Below are 17,202 nucleotides of genomic sequence, written 5' to 3' on the forward strand. Positions count from 1 at the left end.
TGGAAAATTTTAGATGTTTCTATCGCATTAAAATTTCTCATGAATGGTTAGGATTAGGTACATTAAGAAGTCATTGGTGCATGGTTACAGAGCGTGTGTGTGTGTGTGTGTGTGTGTGTGTGTGTGTGTGTGTGTGTGTGTGTCACTACCTCTGTTGACCTCTCTTGGCTCTCATTTTGTCTCCTTGGCCGTCACTTCCTTGTTCATGATCTGAGACTCCTGAGGAGGCCTTGAGTGTATCCAGCCTTGATTTCTCATGTTCTCAAACTGAAAACAATCATTCTGGTTCTCATAGTTCTAAATATCATTTCCCTTGTACACTCTGTAAAAAAAAAAGGACAAGAGCACACGCTCTACTTTCAAAAGCAGGCTGTCAAATTTGTAAAATCATAATTAACCATGCTTCCCAGCTCAAGATGAGTGAGTAAAATCATTTCCTAAAAGTAGAAAAAGCATCAAACATGAATGCCATCGGAGTCTACTGTGCACAGAATCAAATTGCTTCCCTGAATCTATGTAGCATTGGCAAATATAAATGGTACACTTGTATAGCACAATAAATAGGATGAATGAGTCTTTCATTTTTAATAAAAACACCACAAAATGTTATACGACTCTAGCCAGAGAGTTATTCATTTGTGTCAGAAGCCAGTGTTGCCTCCTAACATTGCCTAATTACTTTTTTTAATGCCTATCAGCATCTGACAGTAAATGATTTGCTTAGATTTTCAGCTGTTTTTTTTACATGTACTTTCTAACTTGCTTCAGACCCATTCAGTGGTTCATCTGAAGTCTATTCATACATGTGTGATGTTTGGATGTTGGTTGGTGGTGTTGGTGAGGACCTAAGAGCACAGGCAGCAGGTAGGCTGGTACAAATCCTAAAGGTTTATTAGATGATAGGAAAAAAGGGCTGAAACTGAAACCAGACAGGACATGACATCTGAGGATGTGACACACTTTTATATGCTTTTTTTATTTTTCCCAAAATACTTTTAGTTTTAAACTTTTACAAAGAAAATCTTGATTTTTAAAAACAAACAATATTAGAAAATACACTTTACATAAAGTTTTATGAGGCTGTTGTTTTTTATAAAAGAGGTTCTGTATGAATCTTTGATTCTGTTGCTCAGAACTCATTTTACCTAAGAGATGTTTGTGAAATGTTCGTTAACAAGCTCTGCATTTGCTCTAATGTTCTGTTTGGACAGCAAATACATTTTTCTGACAAGTAATGTAAGTTCTGCAATCATTTTTTTGTGATTGTTTGAAGAGTTGCCTTCAGATCTTGAGACATTCTATAACTGAGGAGCGGATCATTAAATGAGTCTATCGCCTTCATCTGCTGACATAGCTTCAAGGTTAGCATGCTGAAACATGTAAAAATGGCTTAATGCTTGTTTTCATATATTTCTTTCTTGTTACATTCAGTACAGTTTTGTTGAATATTTTTTTGGTTTGGTTGTCATGTCAGTTTGTTTAAAAACAAAAGGGAAATCAAAAAAGTTCAGATGAAAAAAATGCAACAAAGATCCTCAGTTAGATTCGATCCCTTTACGTCGTGTTTACGGACAGCGTGTGGAATCCCCAAGAAGCCCAATCAATTCATCACCAGCATGTGTATCGAGTGGCTATTAAGATTAATGCAGACAGCCGCCTCATTAGAAATGTCATAGACTCGCACTTTATGCTCCATCCAAGGACTGGACCGATTGATCAAGAGCGCACGCATATTTATGAAGGTGTGTTCCTGCACATCTCCGATTGAGTGGATTCTGAAGATTGTTAAGCAAAAAGAGAAAACTTTAATATATTTCAAACTCAAATCTTGTTGAGATGTGGCAAAGGCAGCTTCTAGATTTTAATGACTTGATGTATTTTTTTGCCAAACAAATTTCCCTGCAGAGACAATAAAGTGAAGTTGAGTTGAGTGAGATATTTTTTGAAAGCTACTGTACATTTCTTTTAACTACAAGTTCTGTCAGTTTTATTTACTTACATCCAGTTTATGTGATCAAACACAGATGATATTTGCCATCCTCTTATTTTCATGTCAAGTATATTAAGGTTTCTTCTTTTTAAGTGAAAGGTTTTGGTTATTTTGATTTAATGTTTGCTATGTTCCACCCTATAGTCAAATTTTACACTCTTTAGAATACTTTTATTATCTCATTCATTCACCGTTAAGCCTATCCAGGTGCAGTAAGGGGGGGTTAGTGTAATGCCCAAGGACGGATCAGCACACTGAAGAGGCTGGGGATCAAACCCCCAACCCTCCACTTGGAAGTCAATAGCCGTACCAATAGGCCAAGCTGTCCCCACAACTGACTAAACATCAAATCATTTTGGAGTTAAATGACTTTTGGAACTGGCTAATCTAACTTTTCACTGTTGTACCTCTTAAATAAAACTTGTATTTTCAAATTAAAGGGTCTAGCTCAATAAAAGATGACACTGTGGTGGGAGGGAGCTGTTGCAGCAGATGAGGAAAAGCAGCATTACGTGCCTGGGCAGTATTTAGAAAACTTCTGCTTTGTTTTAAGGAGTTTGTCTGGCTGTGATGAAAAAAAGTAATTCCTTATTGTTGAACTGGACATGCAGTGAGGAATAAAACAAAAGACATCCTTAGAAGTACTGCCAATTACCTCAAATGCCACACTGATGTTTTCACTCCTGCACTTTCTCCCTGAAAATGTCACTTCTTACGAAAACAGCAAGGAAACAGCATTTGACACCAATTGCTGCTTCTAATGACTGCAGACTTGTTCCAATGCTGCCCTTGTGTATTTCACTGATTGTGCTATTTCTGTGTCACGTTGTCTATTTTTAATATTGCCTTTTGTCGTTTGATGCCAGCCAGTGCCTAACTGTCTGATGTTGCCTGGCATCTTTTTGTGTCACACCGTTTTATGCTGCGCTCTCGCACCCTGCATTTGAGCTGTGATAACCAGCAGGATGCTGACAGGTCAACAGCTTTCCACCCAGAGGTAAGAAGAGTCTCGTGCCTAAAATAAGAAACATCTAACAATAGAAACAAAAGCAAAGGAAGGAGACAGGAGGGGGTGCGATCACACCTACTGTCTATTATGATACATCCACGAGGGTCTGAATTAGTCCATCTCACTCTTAACCCAGTTGTGAAGAGATCAGAGTGAAATAAACAACCAATTATTGAGGCTGTTAAAAAGGTAGAGATTTAGCTACAACATTCTGTCCATCTTAATGTGTAAAATATATATAATAAAGTCCTAGCATTCCTTGAAGGAATGCATATTGCTCACTACCTTTTATGCCAAAGTTTTAGATTCAATCAGATAATGCTGAGAAATGACAGAGTTGCAGCCGTTTTGGTAAAAGCTGTAAAACGGCATTATGTGCACTCTCATGCAACATTGCAAGATGTCATGCTCAGAGTATGTGTTGTGAATGACTCTTAGCTACAACCGCATCAAATCCTAGTTCAATATCTGTAAAACTGACTGAGTTAGGTGTTTTCTAAGGTCACTTAGCTGTAGTGGCCATCTTGATATGGATTGACTCCAAACGGCAATCAGTTGTAGGTGCACAGCTGTTGATTGCTTACTGAAAGTTTCATTAAAATTTGTCCAGTGGTTCAGAAGATGTTTTAGTAACAGGCAGACACACAAACAAAACACAGACATGGGCAAACATTATCCTCCACCTTAACCTTTTGGAGGCGGGCGATAAATATACGACGTATAACAAGGTTAATCCTGAGAAAATGAGTGTACTGGGTCTATCTGCTGAAGCAAAGACAAGATCTAAGATAAAAAGTCTGTGACCCGGCTCAGTGTAAACATGACCTCAGTCTTCTACAGGTGAAATATAAGGTGGATTTTCAGAGCTGAGGACTCAGTCTGAGTCTTTTCAGTCGCTGAAAAAAATCTGTTCTTCATCACGACATCCAAAAACACACCAACAATACAAAACTAGTTCATAACATAATAACTACAGACATGCCAATGACCTCAAACAAGAAAAAAAAGAGATTCCTACACAGTAAAAAATCAATAAGGCTGCAAGAAATATCTGACAGTGTTGCAATAATTTGCAGACAAGGTAGCTTCTAAACTGATCAGAACTCCTTGATGGTTATTGAGGCTTTTCTCCCTGCATTTAATCACATTAGTGTGGAACTCATTTGTATAATGCCTGCCCAGTAGATTGTTTTAATCATCCCAAACAAATAGCAAGAACAAATAAAACTGCAACTTTTGCTCATTTTTGCCCGCCGCCGAAGGTGAAGGTGGAACAAAGATGTTTTTACACGAGTCTGTGTGTCTGTTTGTCCGCACCATGAACAAAATGTCTCATGAACCACTGAACAGATTTTGATATAAATTTCAAAAAGTAATCTTTAGATGGACGTCTACAACTGATTTGGAAGTAGACTTGATTTAAGCATCTGAACCTGTTGTAATAAATCTCAAAAGTAGAGAAATAAATAAATAAATGAGCATAATAATCTTTTTTCAGGTTATTGCAGCTCTCTGTGTTCAGGTACTGCTCTTAAATCTGATCAGACAGCTAAAATGCAACTAAAGTGGCATTAATCTAACAATTGACACAATGAAGCTGTTAAAACAGCCAGAACATCTTCTTCGCTGCTGTCTGTCTAGCAGGCGTGACATTGTGGGGTGATGAAGCTTTGATTTTTGAATCAAATCTGTATGCTGTTCTCTTCCTGCTGTGCGTGACCTTCTCGGTGTGAAGTGATGCACAGCATGGTGGTAAGCATGAAGACGTGGGCAGATTCAAGTCCACTTGCATAAATTAGCCTCCCTCTGTCACTTTTTTTTTCTACAGGGTTAAACCTGTCAGTGAGTGCGCGCTGCTGTAAATCTTGCAGGGAATGTGAGAGTCTTGGTAAACAGTGCTGGGCAGTGACCTCTCCGGGGAACCGAGAGTGTCCGTTTGTGTGTGTTTGTCATTTTGTGGCAGTAAGAAGACGTTGCCTCTCTGTTGACATGGGTCAAAGTGGCATGGTGAAGCACGACGAGAGCGTGGTAAAGAGGGTCAGGGTCACTAACACCACAAGAGGTTAAACTGACGCTGTCGGTTAGTTTGACAGACTAGCAGCTCTTTGCTGTGTTGTCTTTAATGATATTCCGTGTTTTAAAAGTGAATGTGCTCAGTAACAGGTCAGTTAAATTGAGCTGATGCTTAACCAGAGTATGAGGCTTCACTTTCTCCGACTGAGCTTCATTACTAAGAATACAAAAACAATGTAAAACCGGTATTTTACAATGATTTTACAGGCTTTGTTGGTATTTGCAATAACAAAGAAAAAATATCACTCTTAAAGGAATGCATATCATCTGCTGCAGTATCATCTCAGCTACTGCCACACCAAATTTTAGCTTAATATCTGTAATATTTACTGAGTTGCAGCCAATTTTGGGTTTGTAAAGTTAGCTGTGACAGCCATCTTGAATCAGATTGACTCCAAAAGGTAATCAGTTATAGATTTATATCCAATAATGACTTCCTGAGAATTTCATTAAAATCCACCCAGTGGTTCATGAGATATTTTGCTAACAGACAAGCGAATTTACACTTGACACAGGCAGTTTACATAATCACCCACCTTTCGAGGCGGCGGGCGATAAGAAATAGATTTAAATATACAGAAAATGGCAACACTTTGCCCTCCTTTATTGAACCAAACTGACCATATTGACCTCAACTCTTTCAGCATCATCATCTGACAGAGCTTTCATGATCAACACCCACTAAACGTCACATCTGCTCAGCAGTCCCCCCCAAAAAAAAAAATCTACCCGTGTTTCAAGCTGTTGAAACTTCTGCAGGGGAGAGCAAGCTCAGAATTACGACAGCACCTGAAGGCAGCAGCAGAACCTCGGCTCACTGAGAGCTCATTTAGCCTTGGACCTCTGGCCTGCTTTGATAAACTCTTTTTTTTCCCTCTGAGTTGTGTTTTATCATCAACTTCAGGAATATCTTACCCAGCAGAGTTTTTTTTTTAAATATATATATTTAAATAGTTGTTTTAAGCTGAGCCCGGTGCGACACATGGCTCCCCGGGTGGTCTGGCTCCTGCTCGCGCTGTCCGGAGTCCTGAGCGCGCGCGTCTGCGGCGCATATACCTGTCCGTCCATCTGCCGCTGCACCACCGACTCGTTTCAGTGCGACAGAGACACCCAGCTGGCCCCGCGGACAGGAGCAACATCTGTGCTCCGGCTGTAAGTAACTCAGCTTCAGCTGCGGCTCAAACTTCCACTTCTTCTGAAGCCAAGAAAACTTTTATTCTCTCGGGACTTTTTGTGTCTTACCTTTTTTTTACCCATCCCACCTAACTGTAACTATAAAATTCAGGCTAAAAAGAGACATTTTTGTAGCCTAGTTTCAATTTTCTTTTATATGTAGCAGTATAAATGTGGATTTAAGTGCCTTGCTCATGAATCTTACAGAAGGCTGACCCATCTGCCCTTGAAACAAGTTCCCAGTCATGCCTTCAAGGAGCTGATCAACATTACCATCATGTAAGTTGTTTTCTCTGTCTTATACCAGGAGCGCTGTGGGGGATGAATAATATGAAGTAAACTTGAGAAAATACGAGCTGATCAATCCGCATTTTATTTATGTGATTAAATGTATCTCCAGTCCTGAACTGTGATATAATTAGGTCTTAGCTGACAGTACTTTCTGAGTAATAATTATTTTGTGACATTCTGAGACATTTGCATCAACATCTGTACTTCCTGCATTATTATTAATAACCAAAACAACTGATGAATCTGACTATTTGTCCAAATTTGTGGGAAAATACAGAGTGAAGTATTTCTACAGCATGAAGCTGACACTTTAAAATCCCTTCAGCGTTCTTTATTCTTATAAGCAGAAATCATAGTTTAAATGTCCAATATGTAGCTCTTTTGATATTTGTATCACAGATTTTATTTTCTGTCTGTGCACGTTTGGTTACCTAAGGTGCATGAATATCGCAGCAGCAGAGGATTTCATTAAATGTGCTCATTTCAAATTATAAAATAAAGTATAAGATGCAGTTTGAAGGAGTTTACTCCAGTAGTTTTCCAGATGTGTTGATGTGAAATTCTGAAATGCAGGTATGCACTCAACGTAAACAAGCACTTTTATCTGCATTTATCTGAGCTAAAATACATACCAATGCATCCCAAATGGCTCTTTTGTGGATGCTGCCATTAAAAGAATATTTTTAGTCACTTTAGTCGTTTCCATATAAACTAACCCATGTGGTTGTTGGCAGCCGTTCACAAATTTTGCTTACAAATTTCTAATTTAAGCACGCATTATTCACTGCTAAGAGAAAAATCTTGTGCAGATTTTCTTCCTTACCTTATATCTTTATACATATTTCTTTTTTTGGACCAGCCTTCATAACATTACGATGAGTACCTTTAACACCTTGTATTATTGAACATTATCACCTTTCTAACTGGTGTCGTTTTATGATGCTCACAACATTTCAGTCACTTTTCCACAAAAACTTTCAGCAGCATCTTGTTTTAAACACACATGTTGTTTCACTTTGACCACTTCATGAACTGATAAAAAAGGAAGTAGAGTAAACCAAAAAAATATAGCTTAAATGGTGATTTGGCTGTAATCAGTGTCATTATGTGCTCTTGAATTGAACAGTTTAAAAGTCACTTGACATTTCTCAGCAATCAGTGCTTTTATTTTTGAAACGTGAAGTACATTTTCCTGATTTCATAACTATCTTCTATTTAAAAAGAATGGGTTAACGGAGGATATTTGCATGACTCAAAGTTTGAATTGAAGCTGGACCAACTCTTTATTACCCATTAAACTTTCATTATCCTCAGGTTGCTAAATAAAACACCTCCCTGATGTTAAATTACCGTTAATAAATCAATGTTTGTGGGCGCAGCAGTAACATTATGCTACTGCTGGACATTTATCAATGCCAGAAACTGAACACATGCATGATAATTGTAATTGTGTATGGATTTTATCAGTGCAGATTACAACCACCAACTGCTTCGGCAGCAGTGTAACGCCGTCTGCAGCGTTTCACATGCAGGGCAGATCAGTAAAAGTCTTTACTTTGAATGGAGAAGTAAATTCAGTGAAAGCATTAAGCGGAGTAGTGGATCTTCCTGCTGTGAAATTAGCCTCAACACACCAGCAAATCCACCAAGAGAGCGCTCGTGGGTTACAGAATGGCACAGTGAAAGCTGTGATATGAATCACACCGGAGTGCTGCGGGGGAGATCAAGTCCTGTATTACATGTAAGAAAAGCCCTGAAACGTCTCAAAACGGAAAAAAAAAAACTGCATGAAAGATGGCTCATAAAGTTCAACTAGCTGACCATGTCACAGACCGTTGGACAATTTATGCAAAACGCCTGGATTTATGGATTTATTTCTGCTGGAAGGAGCAAACCAAGCTGCTGATACTGAAAGTGTTTTTGTTTTGTTTTTTCTTGAGAAAAATGTTAGAAAAGAAAGTGAGCTGCTTCGAGCTGAGCGTGTTTGACTTTGCTCTGTTCCTCAGAGACGAGTCAGGGACGAGCCTTATCTGTCTCAGATACTCTCTGTGCTTAAATGTGATCAGGTTTTTATATTCACTTTCCATCCGATTTGTAATTGCTGAAGCTTCAGCAAATATAATGCCTACACGTTTTAATTAGGACGTGAAGTTTCCCGTTTCTAGTTTCTTCTGTACATTTTTTTTTTAACCAAACTGTTTCTGCATACTTTGTGCTATTTTAACCCTTTAACTCCAGGAAATACTGTGCTACATCTTGTTTTTGTAAACTTTTATACCTTCTGAAATATCTAACTTTATTTAAAATAAAATTCCCAAAAGAAATACACTGAGATTTCTTTCATTCGTTCAAAGCAATTAATCTCTTTGAAATCTGCATCAGCATACTTGTTCAGTTTGTCTTTATATGCTACTTTTAGCTTTTAGCTGCCGTTTTGCTAGTTGTAGCTGCTGTTCTGCTCCTTTTAGCTTCTAACCACTGTTTGCTGTTTTTAACTTTAGCTTTTACAATTCTGCTGCTTTTAGCTACGGGTTTGCAAATTTTAGTTACCGTTTTGATGATTTTAGCTTTAGCATCTGTTTTGCTCCTTTTGCAACAGATTTGATGGTTTTAGCTTCTAACTACTGATTGCTGCTTTGAGTTTTTAGCTACTGTTCTGCTACTTTTAGCTTGTAGTTTGCTCATTTTAGCCTCTGTTCTTCTGGTTTTAAACTTACCAACTCAGTAAATTGTATTTTCACAGAAAATGTAATTTCTTCTGTGACTTTTGACTTTTTTGTTTGTTTTGTTATACGGCCTGTGTGAAGGTAGAATGACACGAGGAGCTCGGTGTGTTTTTCCCACAGATAATGCACACTTGAAATCACAGCACCGCTCCATTCAGACGATCATGGGAAAAAGCTTTTCATGGGCTGTAGGCAGTAATTATGACACTATGTGTAAAGCAATCAGGAGGTGGAGGGAAGAGCAGGAGATATGCTCTGCAGATGAAAACTTTAATTGTTTCTTGCTCGACATGGAAGGATTCTGACGTTGGCTGGAGAAAAGTGTCGGCTGATTGCAGTGGAGCGGGAGAAGAAAATGATGATTAGAAGCGGAAGATGGAAAGCATTTTGTAAAGTCAGCCATCAGACAACAGAGTAATTAAGTACCAAAACAACAAAAAAAGTCTTGTTAACATTGTTGTCTTCCAGACTCTTTGTTTAGTCCCACTTATTAAACCTCTTCTCTAACTCTTCCTGACCTGGATGCATTTATGATGAATGTTCGGGGTTCCTCCAAACATGAAGTCCACCGTGTGTGTGTGTGTGTGTGTGTGTGCAGTGGCCTAGAAAGAAGGAATTGTTGCTGGTAGTGTTTGGTTTTTTGATTTTCCCCTTGTGGTTTCCAAGCCTGTATCAATCAGCTCCGTCCTATTTTCATGTAGAAAACTAAACCAAGCCTCATTATCGCCCGCCACCAAAACCGAGAGGCCATGGTGTTTTTACGTTTGTTATTAGCAAACTATCTCATGAACCACAAGATGAAATTTCATGAAACTCTCAGAGAGTAATTATTGGATGCACAGCTACACTAGCTAGCTTTGGGTGCCAGCCCCCATTGAAGATGGCCGCCACAGCTAAGCAACCTTAGCAAAAACAAACATAGCTGTAACTCAGTCAGATGTACAGATATTTGGCAAAAAGTTGGGGTGGTAGTAGCTGTGAGTCATCCCCAACACATACCCTGACCACTAACTGATGATACTTTGCCATTAACCATTGTAGTCAGCTCTGCCTGTCTGTTAGCAAAATATCTATCTATTTTAATAAAACTCTCAGAAATCATCGGATGTACCTCTACAAACTGTTAGTCACCCCAATTCAAGATAACTGTCACAGCTAACCACCATTAGCCAACACAAAAACAAGTATAACTTGATCAGTTTTGCAAATATTCAGCTATCTGTTGTGGTAGCAACTGAGAGTCCTCCTCGACAGATACTTCGAGCACTGACAGATCTCTCACGGTATTACAGATCATGCATAACGAAGTTTACAAGGTTTGACCAAAATGTCTGTAACTCCAGCCTTTCTCGTCATTAAATGAGCTCAGTTTAAAACTCTGGCGTGAAAGGCGGAGGGTGATATCCATTCTTTCATGGAATTCTAGGCCTTTAAGTTTTACCAGATCGATTTGAGACAATTAAAGTGTATTTATTTTGGCATTTCTTTTTATCTGCTGATGAATTTTGTTTTTCCCCCCACAGAGAAATCTCCCAGAGTGACTGCATCACACACATCCAGAGACACGCCTTCCTCTCCCTCCACAGTCTGGCACAGATGTAGGCAAAGCGGCATTTTTCCTTTCCTCCTCGAGTCACATTCAAACACCATGAAAAGAAATTATTCACTTGAACAGCTGGGATGGTTTTTGCATTTCATTTAAACTTCACAGGATTATTCCGTCATTTACGAAGTGTTTAATCTTTTGACACTGATGCATGAAGGTTTTTAGGCTGTTTGTTAATGTTGTAATTACTGATTTGTTGCCTCTTCTTGTATCCCTGTAGTTCAGTGCAGAATATCAACAGTCTGAGAGTTATTGAAAAAGGTGCCTTCACTGACCTGCCCAGGCTTGAATACATGTAAGTAACCTTATTTTGTTTGATTTGTTTGATTTAAAATGGGAGTCAGTCTAAATCTTTGCAACTAAAATGTAAAAACTGATCGAAAGGCAGGTAATAAAAAGCATGATTAGCTATAAATTTCTCTTAGAATTTAAGTGTAACATTTAAGATTTCAAACATAAGAACTCAAATGATTGTTCCTCACAAGATTAATCTCTTTATTGAAGCACTTTATAATTTGTTCCAACTGGACTTTTTGCTCCTGGTTTGTTGGTTACACTTCTGTGGTCAATGCTGCTTGATTTAATGTCTTTGCAGGAGATATTTTTAAGTCTTTCACATATTACAGAGATGTTAAAGACCTGCTTGGCTATTTATCTGTTCAGATAAACAGGGTCAGAATCTACATCCACCTTGCAAGAACTGTAATTTGAAATTGTCTTTATCAGAACAAAAACTTCCCAGATTTTCTTCTTGAATAGATAATTATGAGGCGACCAAGAATACAGTCATAACAAGTGTCAGTTTGGAGATAATCTATAGTTTATTACATATGTTGCATTTTTCTAACTGATTTCTGTAATGTCAGATTCAGTTCTTTGTCGGTTTATGAAAAGTTTATAGATTTCTCTTTGCTTTCACAGGAGCATCTCAAACACGGGCATCATTCACTTCCCAGATTTCACAACCATCTCTACCTTGGCACCAAATATTATTCTGTGAGTAATTCCATTTATGTGCAACACATCTCTAAACTGGATCAGTGTCCACTTGCATGTCCCAAAGCTGCAGGATGCACAAGCCTTCGTTCTCGCCAGGACTGTTTACTCCGAGTTTTGTCCTATCAATGTCACATTGCCATCAACCCTGACTGATACTGTGTCCGACTGTGCTGCGGTTCAAGCTGCTCTTATTTGTGTAAATACACAATAATTTTGTCTGCCTGAGAATGAAGCCGATCAGCCGAAATGAATGTTATCTCCTCCGCCTGCAGAGAAATGGCAGACAACATGATGATCGACATTATCCCTGCCAATTCCTTCCAGGGCATCACGAAGGAGTACGTAGACATGTGAGTGAAGACGTAAACCGAATTCTCTGAGCCGAGAGCGACACTTCGTGATGTTTAGCTTACAGAACTCCGTGAATGCAGATTCAGTTTTTACAATATTGTTTTCTGATTTTTTTGAGCTATTTTAGTCATTCATATATCAAAACATTCAGCTCATTCAGGAGACTATGACATTTGGGTTTTTTTATACTTTTTAAAATATTTAAATTTACCATAGAAATACATTGAGTTCTCTTCAGTTCCTTTAAACAAATATTGTTCTCTTTAATATCTGTTTAAGTGAACTTGCTCTATTTTCATGTTTTTGTGCCATTTTTAGCTTTTAGCTACCTTTCTGCTCTTTTAGCTATTCACTAACCTTTTGCTGCTTTTAGCTGGCCTTTTATAAACTATAAGCTACATTTTTGGTACTTTAGCTTTTAATTTGCCTTTTTTTATTCATAACCTTTAGCTATGTTACTAATATCAAAACTGTTGTTTTGATTTTTTTTAGCTTTTAGTTGGTGTTCTCCTTCTATTAGCTTTACCAATTCAGTTTCAGCTTGTTTAGCAAATTTCAACAAATAAATCCATAACTCAGCATTTCTCTTGTTAAATGTCCAGATCTTTAACTTTGGCAATAGATGCTTTTGACAGCAAACTGGAATTTACAGCCACTGTGTCCTCGACAGGAACCTGGTCAGAAACGGCTTCAAGGAAATCAAGTCTCACGCCTTCAACGGGACCAAACTCAACACTCTGTAAGCTGATCGTTAAGAAATCCGCCCAGTATAATATAATATACTGTACATGAGCAATACAGTGTGTCCTCGTTGAGTGAAGATCTGCTATTTCTTGTTGTAATCATAAAAAACTGAGTGTACCAGTAAACAACCCTTATGTAAGACTAAACAAAAGATTGGATGCCCCGTTGTTTTCCTGCCTTGCCCCATAATGCTGAATGTTGATGAGGATGAGATGTCTACAGACACCCTGCAGTCTAAAAATAATGCTTATCCTCCTCAGTGTCAACTTCAGAGAACAAAAAGTAGATGAAAAATCCTTGGGGGCAGCGCTGGCCATTACTGTGTCATCTCCAGTTTCCTTTCAAACTGTGTGCTAAGCAGAAAACTACAGTTTGAGCTTGAGGTTAAATGTGCAACTTTTTTCCTCCTACGTGTGTTTTGCAGAATTGTGCGAGACAACAGGTATCTCAGTCACATCCATCGAGATGCTTTTGAAGGAGCCACAGGTCCAAGTTACCTGTAAGTCACAATTTTTTACTTTTATTTTTATCCAATAGAAGTGGGGTTTTTTTCCAGCTTCCTTGATGCAACAGAACCTTTGATTTGCAGCGTTTCAAAGAGCAAAGTCTGCACCGAAACGAGTTATCCTCCCTTTAAGAAGTTTGGTCAGGACTAACAGCTGCACCCACATCTGCCACTATTTGAGTCACTTCTGCTGACTTGAACTCTCGCCACGAGCAAAGAACGCCAGATGTTTTGTTGCTGCCTATCACAATAATCAGGCGCTCTCAATATCTGAGGAAATAAAGACCCAATAAACTGGTTTTATTTATGAAAGCAGCTTCCACAACCGCAGAACAATTAGCATGTTCAAAGTGTGTTATTAAACCTAAAAAGCAGGTTTAAACAGATGTATTTGTAATTTACAGAGTGAATTCTGATTCAGCATTTACATTACTTTCTGTTTATTAACCTGTATCAAAATGTTCAGCTTTTCACTTTTTAAAATATTAACTTTATCAACAAATATTTTAAAATTATTCATACAAAAACATTGAGATCTCTTAAAAAAATATCCTTTTTGAAATCTGTTTCAGTGTATACCTGCTCTGTTTTCATCTTCTTAGGCTACTTTTAGGTTTTAGCCTAAAGCATTTTCAGCTTTCTGTTTTAGAGCACAAATATTCTACTGAAATGTTTCAATGCAAGTTTAAATTCTGTAAAAGAGTGAGTAAACTCATCTGTTAGAGTTTAAAAACTGTCAGAGTAAAAGTGTGCTGCAGCAAAACGCACTTCTTTTCCACCACAGGAACTAATTCATTGTGTTCAATCAACCTCATTAAGGCAATTACATCAGAACTGGGTCAAGAAGCGAGATTAATATCCATAATGCTTTATACTGTGGTGACATCCTGTCTGCGTAAACAACCAACAACAACAAAAAACAACGGCTGATTAACAAGAAAAGAAAGTCATGCACAGATCACAAGGTCTCCGATTTCCTCTTATCTCGCTTGTGAACGTTTGAAACGCTCGACTCTTTGCATGTGTGGGGTCCAGCGTGGGTGAATAAAAGAACAAACCGTGTCTTAACGTCACTTTGCTTTAAATAAACATGTATTTATTGACCAATTACAACTTTTATTTTGGCATGAAGCTGTTTGTGAGACAGCATTATTTCCTTGCTTCAAGAATTCAGTTAGAAAAACAAAGTCAGTCGTTTTCTGAATCTCTATGAATGTCAACAAAAATCTTTTTCAGCTTGCTAGAAATAAAGTTTCACCTACAAACTCCTCATCTTGATGGACTGGCTTTATAACCTTTTGGCAGAGTTTAAAAATCTTCTCAGCTAACAGCTTATGGCAGTAAAACAGCAGATTTGAAACCAATGGATCATTACGTTTTTACTCCTTCTCACTGGTATGCATCTGTGTGATCTGTGTTTGTGGGATTCAGGGACGTTTCCTCCACGACTCTGATTTCCCTCCCACCTAAAGGGCTGAACCAGGTCCGCTCTCTGAAAGCCAGCTCTGCGTTCGCCCTGAAAAGCCTCCCTCCGTTAGAAAGCCTGGCTGAGCTGCTGGAGGCCGAGCTGACGTACCCCAGCCACTGCTGCGCCTTCCACACGTGGCGTCGGAAACAGAGGTAACGACCGGCACTGATCCATTCACATCTGCATAACCGAGCAGAGCGCCGTCCAACGAATACAAATCATCAGCAGGCTGGTAATTAGCAGCCGAATTTATTGACACTTTGTGCGAATTAACCTTTTCTCTCTTTTATTTATTTAAAAGGGAAAGTGCTTCAAAAAACTTAACGAAGTTTTGTGATCTCAGGGGAACAGGAATGTGAGTCACTACGTTTCTTTTTCAAAAGCATATTTAAATACTGTTTATTATGCGTGTTTTAAAAGCTAAATAGTTAACTTAAAAAAATGCAATAACTTCTATGTGAATCTCAGAAGCAGTAAACCATGATAGCCATTTGTAGAAAGAGTTTGAAATGATTTTAACATATTTATGCTTCAAAAAAAATCAAATTAGCAATACCTGGAGTTCTAACAACATTCATTAGTAAAACAGTATTTAGTGCTCAACTGTTCACCTTTTTTTTACTAGTCACTCTGAGAAGACTTAAGACTCCATCTTGCAGCAGTGTGACATTAACATCTACAGTATGCACGAACAGATACTGAAAGCAAATTACATTAAAAACACCAGCGACTCTTATACAGCTGATAATCAGCAGCATCTGTTTTGTCTATTTTGTTTCTTTAGGTCTGATCCTGAAAGCTTCAGGTGTTTTGAATGAGAAAGATACTGTGAGCCACTAAGAGGGGCAAACAAATTGTAGCCAATAAAACTATTTTTTTATGTAGTTTTTTTTGGATGTTTTAATAAAAGTTAATTAAATTTGTGTATTTTTCAGAGAGCCCACTGATGATGGCATGGGTCTTTTTAATGATGTCAACTTTCAGTATCCAGACCTGGAATTTGATTGCCTCAACAGCCCCTTTGTCACGTGCACCCCAAAGCCGGACGCCTTCAACCCCTGTGAGGACCTGCTGGGCTTCCCCTTCCTGCGCTGTCTCACCTGGATCATTACAGTTTTTGCTGTTTTCGGAAACCTCGCCGTTCTCATCATCCTGCTCATTAGCCACCGCAAGCTGACCATCTCCAGATTCCTTATGTGCAACCTGGCCTTTGCAGACCTGTGCATGGGGCTCTATCTGATGCTGATTGCCTTCATGGACTTCCACTCCCGTCATGAATACTACAACCATGCCACCTACTGGCAGACGGGGCCCGGGTGTAGCACCGCGGGGTTTCTGACGGTGTTTGCCAGTGAGCTATCAGTGTACACACTGACTGTTATTAGCCTTGAACGTTGGCACACCATCACCAATGCCATGCATGTCAACAAGAGGCTGCGGATGCATCACGTGACAGCCATGATGGGGGCAGGCTGGGTCTTCTCTCTGCTGGTCGCCTTGCTCCCTCTGGTGGGAGTCAGCAGTTACAGCAAAGTGAGCATCTGCCTGCCCATGGACATCGACACTCTGGGCTCTCAGGTTTATGTGGTGGCGATGCTCATCCTCAACGTCGTCGCTTTCCTGCTGGTGTGCTACTGCTACATATGCATATATCTGAGCGTGCACAACCCGGAGCACGCCACCCGCCACGGAGACACGAAGATTGCCAAACGCATGGCCGTGCTAATTTTCACAGACTTTCTGTGCATGGCACCAATCTCCTTTTTTGCCATCTCCGCCGCCCTGCGCATGCCCCTCATAACTGTGTCCCACTCCAAAATCCTGCTCATCCTTTTCTATCCCATCAACTCCCTCTGCAACCCTTTCCTCTACACCATATTCACCCGGGCTTTCAGGAAGGACGTGTGTCGGCTGCTGGGTCGCTGCCGCTACGCCAGCTCTGATTTCTACAGATCCCAGACTGTGGCATCGCAGCAGACCTGCTCCAACAAGGTGGCCGACAGGAAAACTCACTCGTTCAGCTTTTATGCTTACCACCTTAAAATGAAGGGCTGCTTTCTAAATAAGGGAGCTACATGACTGTCAGTGGGCAGGATGGGAACTTAAAAGCAACATTTAAGCACCTGCTTTCATTGAAGCACTTCAAAATTAAGTTGAGGTAAAAAGAGATCGTCAGTGTTTTGCATTGTACATATAAGATCAGCCAGTTTAGTTCGCACACTGAGAATTTCATCAACTAGAACCTGAAGTTGTGTTTTTATTTGTGC

At 39.2% G+C, this 17,202-nt stretch overlaps 1 protein-coding gene across 1 annotated transcript; it reads left to right on the forward strand.

Annotated features, from left to right (window-relative positions):
- The first annotated feature begins 6,054 nt into the window (after positions 1 to 6,054).
- Positions 6,055 to 17,202, forward strand: LOC108234039 (lutropin-choriogonadotropic hormone receptor). Its single transcript, XM_017412885.3, has 11 exons — positions 6,055 to 6,224; positions 6,453 to 6,524; positions 10,786 to 10,860; positions 11,089 to 11,163; positions 11,790 to 11,864; positions 12,140 to 12,217; positions 12,889 to 12,957; positions 13,387 to 13,461; positions 14,899 to 15,087; positions 15,237 to 15,290; positions 15,871 to 17,202. The coding sequence occupies exons 1-11, from the start codon at positions 6,055 to 6,057 to the stop codon at positions 17,012 to 17,014; spliced, it is 2,076 nt and encodes a 691-aa protein (XP_017268374.1). The 3' UTR covers positions 17,015 to 17,202.

Source organism: Kryptolebias marmoratus, linkage group LG22, assembly GCF_001649575.2.
Source record: "Kryptolebias marmoratus isolate JLee-2015 linkage group LG22, ASM164957v2, whole genome shotgun sequence".
Taxonomy (NCBI): Eukaryota; Metazoa; Chordata; class Actinopteri; order Cyprinodontiformes; family Rivulidae; genus Kryptolebias; species Kryptolebias marmoratus.

Coding starts and splice junctions, on each gene's coding strand:
- LOC108234039 (XM_017412885.3), top strand. CDS start 6,055: ATGGCTCCCCGGGTGGTCTGGCTCCTGCTCGCGCTGTCCGGAGTCCTG. Junction 6,225..6,452: donor GCAACATCTGTGCTCCGGCT/GTAAGTAACTCA, acceptor TGAATCTTACAG/AAGGCTGACCCATCTGCCCT. Junction 11,865..12,139: donor TTGGCACCAAATATTATTCT/GTGAGTAATTCC, acceptor CTCCGCCTGCAG/AGAAATGGCAGACAACATGA.